Here is a 10118-nt window from a genome sequence, read left to right as displayed (position 1 = left end):
AACATATACTTTCATACGAAATATTATGCAATTCGAAACATTATTCATACGAAATATATGACATTGAAATAAAAATGAGTGGAAAAAAAAATTATTAAAGCAATATTTATAGATATTTATTACTGAAGTGAAAACATAATTAATGTTCTAGAGCAGTGGTTCCTGAGCTTTTTTGTCTCGTAGAACCCTTACCATGCTTTTCGGTTTTGGGTAGACTCCCTGCTTACCTTATATTGAATTTTTTGTAAATTCATCAACTTCAAATGTATTTTTGACAGCTGGTATAGTGCTACTTACTGTGAAGGAATTAAATTTCTAACTGTAGTTAAGTGCAGTGTGAAAAAAACACATGTTAGTATTATACATTTATTAATTAAATTCAAACTAATTTTATTACTAATTTGATTTAATTAATATGTAAATGGAATAAAATAGTGCACTATAAAACCCGTACTCCGCTACTAATATTACAATTGCGGAAATAAGTTTGTATACAAAAACCGTAGTAGTGTATTGTCGGTCTGTTTATAACGTTTTCAGGTAAAAACTAAGCAGCAAGTCTCCTTGATCTTGTGCGCAGATAAAATTGGAGGTCCAACTAGCTAAAGAGTAGACACAGGCTAGGCTACAATTTACAGCGGAAAATTGCTTTTTGCTACAAAATAAAACCTTACACGCAGAGAAAATAAAAAAGCACGCGGGTGGAGCTGCAGGCAACTACTAGTTTATAATAATTCAATTTCATATATCACAAATCCTAATAACTTAAATTTAATAAAATTTTTACTTCATAGCTACTTTTATAAATTATGTAGAATGTAGATAGATATGCAAGGAGTGATCAAATTAAAAGGTACAAAACGACGTAAAAACGTAGCAGTTATATATTTGCATATTCCGCCATGGGAGAACGTAGCGAGACATCTCGGGATGCGATTGGAGTCTCTGACAGGGGCGCCCGCATGCGCAGGAGAGAGTAGAGGCTCATATCAAAAGCGGCGTCCAAATGATGCGGCAGTCCGATTGAGAACAGGATAGCTCTCGCATTGCAAAATTCGACGATTGAGGAGCAGCGAGGTGTAATCCGATTTCTAACAGCGGAAGGTGAGAAACCGGCAGCTATTTATGGTGACAGTTTACGGGGGGAAATATGTCTCTAACAAGTCTGTCAGAAAATGGAGTGCCCGTTTTCGTGCAGGACGTGAGTGCGTGGGTGATGACCCGAGACCAGGCCAGGCAAACACTGTCATCACGAGCGATCTCATCAACAAGGTGGACGACCTAGTGAGAAGTGATCGGCGTCTCACACTGCGAATGTTGGCGGTGAAGGTGGATGTCAGCTATGGAACCGTGTGGACAATTGTTCACGACAGGTTGCGATATCGGAAGTTGTGTGTCACTTGGGTTCCGAAGCAGCTCACCGACCAGCACAAGGAATTGCGTATGGGGCTTGCACTGCAACATCTGTTTCGGTATCAAGAAGACCCCGCTTTCATGGAGCGGATCGTCACAAGTAATGAGACCTGGTGCCATCACTACTTGCCAGAGAGAAAGCGGAACAGCATGCAGTGGAAGCATGCGTCCTCACCTCCCCCTAAAAAGTTCAAAGCCGTGCAGTCAGTAGACAAGTTGTTGCTCACCGTCTTTTTCGACGTTCAAGACCCGCTACTTGTGGAATTCCTCGAGTACAGAAAAACCATTAACTCCAATGCGTACTGTGAGACACTCCGACGCCTACGCGGGTCCATCAAGAACAAAAGACCGGGGCTGCTCAAGGAGGGTGTGGTTCTGCTCCATGATAACGCGCGTTCGCACGTCTCCAGAGTCACACACATGGAACTGGCCAAGTTCAAGTGGGAGACGTTGGACCATCCGCCCTACAGTCCGGACATGTCGCCCTGCTATTTCCATGTGTTTGGTCTATTGAAGAAACACCTGAAAGAGAAGCGCTTTAACTCGGACGTGGTACTCAAGGACGCTGTGAAGGACTGAGTCTCGTCACGGCCACAGGAATTCTGGGAACAAGGAATCCTGCAGCTAATTCATCAGTAGGATCATTGTGCTCTGGCCTATGCTGTATATTTTGAATAAAGTCTACATTTGTACCCACCGTGTCGTTTCATACCTTTTCATTTGATCACCCCTTCTATGTCTTTATATTATAAGGTTGTATAATGTAAGCAAATAGGTACTATTAGTGTATGTTGATTATTCCATTCATGAAATGCCAAAATTAAAAGTCAGGACCTGCTCATGTGAGATCCACTAACGTTGACCCTCATTTTCATTTCATGGACCCCTTGCAAGTTGTCGTCGAAATCTGGGGGTCGATATGAACCACTTTGGGAATCACTGTTCCAGAGGGTCAATAATATCAACACGTAATAATGTAATATTTCTTTTTTTTAAAAAAAAATTGTGGTGTTAATCTTTTTCCTTATTTTCATATTTTTCTAGAAAACGTAGTAAAAAAATTTCTTTTATCAACTTAATATTTAAAATATACACATCAGGCTGGAAAAAATTCAACTCAATGCAGAAAAGATTTTTTTCTCTCTCCATAATTTCATTTAAAAGTAAACATGTTTCATAATTACGTGAACAGTGCATACCTTTATTATCTACCAATTTATCAGGAGATTGTTAGAACATTGAGAGTAAGCTTCATCATTTTACTCTTTATTTAATAAATTTAATGCCATTGAATATATATATAAATATAAAACGAGCTAAGTGCTGGCAAAATTGAGTTATATCGCTTTAAACATGGTAGACAGGTAGATACTTTTATTTGCGTCGCACTGGAGCTGCACAGTGGGCTACTGGCGCGGGTCTGGAAAACATCCTTGAGGATGATCCTACGATATGTCATCGCAATTTTGATCCTTTGAAGAAGGGATGGCTCCCCTGCTTTGGCAGCCCGAGAACCTGCGCGGAAGTCGAGCACTTTACGGTCGAACAGTTTAACGAGGACCAATACCGCCCAACCTCGGTCCCTACGTAGGCTGATCAAATTTTTCACCCACCCGCTTACTGACCGCAGCCAGTGATGCTAGACTTCAGTGTTCTACTGGGAACCATGTCTATACAATCAGTTCACTGTGAGACGCGATGGCTCAGGGGATAGAGCGTTCGCCTTCCAATGAGGTGAACCGGGTTCGAATCCAGCGATAGCTGGTCGATACGAATCCGCATCCGGCTTGCACTGACCACAGTGTTGACGTGAATTATCCTCAGTGGCAGACGGATCATGGGTTAGAATCCCTTTACCGTCTGACTAACCGTGGGAGGTTCTCGTGGTTTTCCTCTCCTTGTAACGCAAATGCGGGTTAGTTCCATCAAAAAAGTCCACCGCGAAGGCAACATTTCTCCCAATACTTGATCCAGGAGTTTCCTTGTCTTCCGGATTGGGTTCAAAATTACAAAGGTACGGAATTGAACATTAGAAATCGTAAAATCAAAAATTGGGTCGGCTGTTCAACGACGGTTATAATATGAAATTTAAAAAAATCAGTCCACTGTGGGACCGCTTTAAATATGGAAAGCTCAAAACAATTCAAGGATATTGTAAATCTTGTATAAATTAAAGGTGATATTGTAAGTCTTGTATAAAATAAAGGTATAGAAGTCACCAATGCAAATTTTTCTTATTTTCGAACTTCGCAGTATACAAATTTTGAGTTTGACGTTTATGACGACGCTTTAGCACCAGCGAATTTGATTTGGCTTTCAACTTAATGTAAGACAAAGCGGGTAAAAAATGATCAACATTCAATAAGCGCGTTATTTCGATGAGTGCAATGTCTCAATGAAGTCATTCAACCGAATTAGAAACTAGGAGAATTGTTGGCCGGTTAAAGGGGGGAGGCAAACACAAGCTGAAGTAGCAGAAGCCATTGAGGTTTCACAAAGTGTGATTCCCTGAATCTGAAATCACTTTTTGGATACTGGAAATGCAGGCCGAAGATAAGTGCTAGGGTGTAGGTGTGCAACAACGTCCAATAAAGACCGTTGTTTAACACTAACGGCTCGAAGACACCGAAATATGAATGCCACTCTTCTTCAACAACGCCTTCACTCGGCTACTGGCACTACAGTTTCGAAACTACTTTCACGCTGTAGATCTGTACGATCGCCAACCAATGGTGTGTGTCAGCACGGCACCATCGCGCCCGCAGGGAGTGTGCAACAGAGCATGTGAACTGGAGGAGAAATGAATAGCGTAATATTCTTTTCTCTGACGAGTCCAGATTATCTGCTCATCCTGATAATAGGCGTATTTTCATCTGAAGAGAACGTGGCTCTAGAAACAATCCAACGTTCGTGCACGAAAGTGTAAGATTTGGAGGTGGTAGAGTAATGGTCTATGCTGGCATCTACATATCATTCGACATGGTGCTCTGATGTAGGGATATGTTCCTGAGACCTATTGTAGTCCCTTACGCTGCAACAATTGGAGATGACTCCATGATAAAGGACGATAATTACAAGCCAAATCGTGCTAAGTTGGTAATGATTTCCTCTTAGACGAAGAAATCATGTGAATGGATTGGCCAGCGTGTTTTCTGGAGATAAACAAAATCAAGCATGTTTGCGACATTCTAAGCAGACGAATTTCTGGACGCCTACCACTCCCACCAGTTCTCCAAGAACTGGAAAGAACTCTTCAGAAGGATTGAGACAGAATACCCCAGCCCATCATTAATAACCTCATTGACTCGTTCAACGTTGCTGATCGTCTGGGAAAATCATACCCCCAGCTAAAAAGGATTCTCCTTTCAAGAAACCACCTTCTTTATCTCTTATGTATAATTTGTGTTTCTTTCCTTTTGTACCCAAATGCTCAATAAAACGCATTTTTTTCTGCCAAACAAATTTCATTTTTATTTCAGATAGCCTACTACGTCTTATGATAATGTATCAATCATTCGAACAATTCTCCAGGTTTCAAGATCAACCCCCAACCTCAATATCCTATAACTGCTTTGAGCAGTGTATATGAGTAAAAACTTTGTTGCTGCCAAAAATTGTCTGAAGAACTATTCAATAAATATCTTAAAGAAGCGCCACTCTTTTCTTTTCTTGGCTTCAGTGCAAAATTTAATGCTTTAGTCAATTTTATTGCTAATGTAAAACTGATATTCATATTCCATAATTTCTCAAGTTTTAAGGCCTGCTTAGACGATCCAAGTTCTTGGTCGAAGAGTGATTGAAATTGATGGAAACTTGTTTTGCTTTGAGCTTGGATCGTATAAACGATCATCCAAGAACTTGGTCCAAGTCCTTGGACGATAGTAGAACATGCTCTACTTCCCATTCAAGTTTTTCTCCCTTAACCAATCACCGTCTTAGGTTTTGTGACGTCAACAAGCAGGCACCAGATAATGTCATTTTATAGTCTGTTTTCACATTTACTAAGGTTTATTTGTGTTATTATGATTTTATTTGAATTTATTTATTAGTTTTAAACTTACGTAAGTATTATTTTATAATGTTGAATATGAACAATGTGCAGGCGTAACTTTTTTCTTCGACCAATCAGTGACATTCAAGAACTTGGTTAGTGTCGACGAATCATCCAATTTCTCGAATTCAAGAACTTGGACCATGTAAACAGGCCTTAAGGATTTTCAAGACTACTGTCAACGCACCTGACTGCAACATAGTATAATTTTTCAAACTCTTCATCTTTGAAATCGCTTATGTTTTTCAGCTTACATCCGCTTGTATAGGAAACCCTATATTATTTTTCATGCATTATCTCTTATCAAAAAAATCAATAAAATTGCAAACATTGTTTGGAACAAAACTAAATTATGCAATATGTCAGTAGCCTCTCACAATGTAAATGATACATACCAGTAAAAATTTTGCTTATTAACTTTTAAAAGAGGCAACTTAAGACATCTTTTCAAAGTCTATGCGAAAAACTTACTTGTATTAACCTTACATTTACCACCATTTGATTATTTGTGCAAAATTTTGCAACTAGACTTATAGAAAACTGTATGAAAAAGGAAAAAAATTCTGTGTTACTTGAGAATTATAGTCACAATTTAAATAAATTATAAAGCGAAAAAGGTAAGGGGATAAAAATTGAAATAGTAAATTGATACCGTATTCATTATTTTCTGTATTGCAACAATCATTAAAAGAAATAACAGATAAAAATCACATCAGGCTGTTCGTACCCCGAAAAAAGAGTATCATTTTCTGTGGTAGAAGGTGATTGTACCACTCTTTTTACTCATGTCTTACTTGAGTTTTAAAAACTTGTTGGAAAAGAATCTTGAGTAATTCATATTTGTAATGTAAATTTTAAGCAAATAAACTGTTTCAATAAATTAGAAAATGATCCCTTCTATAACCATGGGACCATATTTTCAGGATTGCGATTATTACAAAAACGTAGATAAGGGAGTTAAAACGCATGGTAATTACATGTTTTTTCGTTTATTATTGATGATTTTTTTTACAAAATTTTTTTTTCTAAATTCAACAATTTTTTACAAAATTTTAAGTGCAAAATGAAAACTTATAATTCTTGCCACTTCCTTTCTGTTACTTTTCAGTCAAAAAAGCAATAAAACACATCCCTATCTGTATTAATATTCATGCTTCTACAACTCATAGAGCCATCCCGCGCTTGGGAAATATATTCTCAGCTTCTTATAATTACCCCCTATCTTATCTATTGCCTCCGACTTTTTTGTCTCTTTATAACATTTTAAAATTTTTCTATCCCCAGAGCAAATTCCTTGTCCTGTTTAGTCTTAAATTGCCTCAAAGATTTATCTCCAATTTCTAAAGACTGTGGATACATTAACCTTATAAAGAATTTAAAACTATGTTTCTAAAAAAAAAAAAATTCTGTTGGGTAACTCGTCCCGCATTCGATCGCTAAGACACGGTTCCCAGCCGATCACCAAAGTCAAGCATCACTGGTTGCGGTCAGTGTGCGGGTGGGTGACCACTTGGATCAGTTTGCGTAGGGACCGAGGGTGTGCGGTATTGGTCTTCGTTAAACTGTTCTACCGTAAAGAGCTCGACCTCGTGTACAGGTTGTCGGGCTACCGAAGCGGTGGTGCCATCCCCTCTGCAGAGGATCAAAATTGTGACATGTCTTCGGATCATCCTCAGGGATGTTTCCCAGACCGTCTCCAATAGCCCATTGTGCAGCTTTAGTGCGACGTAAATGAACTACAACTGTTTGGTAATTCTGTTTAGAATTTCCTCGTATTTAGATACTATAAAAGCACTCTCATCTTCGTATTATTCTATGTAACATTTTACACTTACAATTCAGAATTTTATTTTAGCATAGGGGCCGTTCAAAAAGTACGTACATCCCGAAGGGGGGGGAGGGGATTCGCTATTTTGTACGGTTTTGTAAGATGGGGAGGGGGGTGGTATTATACAAAGTACGTACACTATAAGCATACACCAAATTTAAATTTGACTTTTTCCTACACACTCCTTAAATAAATATTTAATTTTATTTAAAACAGAATTATTTTAATTTTTATGAAAAAGGGGGGTAGACTAATAAAATGTACGTACTCTAAGGGGGGGGGAGTAAGACCTTATGTACGGTAATGTACGAAGGGGGGGGAGGGGTTTAAAATTTCTCCATTTTTGTGTACGTACTTTTTGAACGGCCCCATAAAAGCTCTTTTTAAAAATAAAACTATTTCATTTAATTAAGTATTTTTACAGAAAATACTCGTCTAATCATCCGCTTTGCCATTTATTCGCAATAAATTTTATCAACATTTTATAATTTTATTTATCTTTCTTTGAATAAATCGGATATTAAGAACATTTCAAACATATTCATTTCTTTAGATTCATTTGAATTAAATCAATCTGCTCATTTATATATCTGCAATATTTATAACAATAAATTGATTTATTCTGTAAATTGGTCCGATTTTTGTTCTTAGTTTATATTTACAAAGTTAGAATTTAAATTTGTTAATCAAAAATTTCAACGATTTTGTTTTAATTCAAAAATGAAATATTTACATAACATTTTATCAAATTGTAAAACATTAACAAAGTTACATTAATAAATAACTGAGAATGTGTCAACATTCAAATTATTGTAGGATAAATAAGTAGCTGAAAATCAAACTATTATTTAACCGGTAAAAATAATTGTCTTGGTCATTCTGAGAGAATTTCTACCATCAGTTCTTTTGGATGATTATTATATTTACCTTGCTATAATGACATTTACCTACAATAATTAAAAACTTTGAACGTAATACTTTTATTGCATGCAGATAGAATTCTTTTTAACAAACAATAGAAAATAACGATTATTTGTCCTAGAAATATTATTTACTATGAAAAATTTGAATAAACTTATACTTTAAACAATATGAAGATAAAATGACGAAGAAAACTTTCTAATACAAAGGTCATTAGATAATATTAGTTTAAGAAGAATATTTAATCTGCAATAAAAAAATCCATTATAGAAACAAATTTATTATTCATATATTTAAATGATTGCAACTATCTGTTTCTGAAACAAAAGAAAAAAATTGCATTAAGAATATGCTTGTTTAGTTATTTTTTTACATTTGAAACGATTAACTGCTTTTCTTTATAAATATTTACGTAGGTTTTTTATATTTATTTCCGTGAATGACTGAAATCTGAAAAATTACAACTTGCACTGGTAAAAGCCAATAATCACATAATCGCTTTGGTTAATATCCTAAGTATTTGTTATAGCTGATTTAATATTAATACATTGGTTAATATTAACCGGGAAGAGGCACACTTGACCTTAAAAATGTGTAAAAAATACCGGGCACGTGACATTAGCAAATTAATATCAAATCACATCTATCATATATTTCGGACATTTACCGAAACATGGACATGTGATTGTTGAAATTCATCAAAGTGACATTAGGTCTAACCCCCCTCCCCCATTCTTCTCTACTCGCAAATGCCCAATGACTTTCGCATGCATCACAAAAGCACAATATTTTTCATTTTAAAGTAAGTCAAATATTTGTATTAATTGATGAAATAACAATAAAAATTTGCCTCAATTAAAGAAATAATTAAAATTTGCATAGTTTGCAAAAACATACTTGAATAAAAAAAAATGATGAAAACCTCTTTAATACTAATATGATAATTTCCAAAAAAGTATAATATGAAATAATTAACTTCAAAAAAATGAAATATGTATTTATTCCATATCTTTATTTCTCTAACTAGGGGCTCGCCGTAATCTGCTTGGTTTTGCTCGCTAATCTCTGGAATTGCTTACATTCAGTTCATTTCAAATATAGCTTCAAGATCTGCTTTGCTTGCTTTTTCCGTCTTGTTAGAATGTCTGATAAACTTAATGCTAATTATATTCGGTCACTATCGTTCATCAATCCTCGAAAGATCGATAATTATCAAAATTTGTATGTATGAACGTTAGATATTTTTTTATTTTGTGCATTTTACTTCGGAGATTTAGTAGCTCGCCTTCTGATCATTAATGTATGAAACAGTTAGTAGCAGACTTAAAACCGGGCTTAGAGCAAAAGAAATAAATTAATGAGCATCAATAAAACTCAAATAATTCATTTCTTAAAAAAATAATTTTAAAAAAAACTACACAGCGACAGAAACCCTTCACTAACATAAACAATTTTAAGTATATAAAAAAGGGAGTTCAAATAAACCTAAAATAAACAATGTAGTTTCAAATGCTAAAAAATAAAAAATGATAACATATAGAAGAAGTAATTTGTTTTCATTTTGAAATACTTCTTCAGCATTTAAAGATTCGTCGTTTACCTGACCTCGCTTTTTTTTTTACTTTAAAATATCAATGGAAGTGAAGCAGAATTTGCCACGAAAAGTTTCTCCTGCACTATAGTGTCTTCTTAATTTAAAACAAAACGTTGATTTTTCTTCAACCCATTTTACATTATTTTTTACTGTTCAGTTTTTTGTAAACTAGTTTATTTATTTATTATTATTTTTTTCTTTCAAATTTCTTCTTGTTACTCGTACTTTTTATTTATTTCTTTTTACATCGTTAAAGTTCTTACACTTATCAAGTAGTAAAATCTTCTAGGGCAGAAAGTGATTGCACCACT

General features: G+C 35.4%; 1 protein-coding gene across 1 annotated transcript; it reads left to right on the top strand.

Annotated features, from left to right (window-relative positions):
• The first annotated feature begins 1125 nt into the window (after nucleotides 1–1125).
• On the top strand, nucleotides 1126–1992 carry LOC107443631 (histone-lysine N-methyltransferase SETMAR-like). Its single transcript, XM_016057568.3, has one exon. The coding sequence runs from the start codon at nucleotides 1126–1128 to the stop codon at nucleotides 1990–1992; it is 867 nt and encodes a 288-aa protein (XP_015913054.3).
• Nucleotides 1993–10118: the final 8126 nt, after the last annotated feature.

This window comes from Parasteatoda tepidariorum, chromosome 12, assembly GCF_982258835.1.
Source record: "Parasteatoda tepidariorum strain Cologne lab strain chromosome 12, Ptep-v5.0, whole genome shotgun sequence".
NCBI classification, from domain to species: domain Eukaryota; kingdom Metazoa; phylum Arthropoda; class Arachnida; order Araneae; family Theridiidae; genus Parasteatoda; species Parasteatoda tepidariorum.
Note: the sequence above shows the minus strand (reverse complement) of the source record. Positions and strands in the feature narration are given on the sequence as shown.

Bases quoted from the DNA above. Each gene is read 5' to 3' on its own strand.
- LOC107443631 (XM_016057568.3), top strand. From the start codon at position 1,126: ATGGTGACAGTTTACGGGGGGAAATATGTCTCTAACAAGTCTGTCAGA.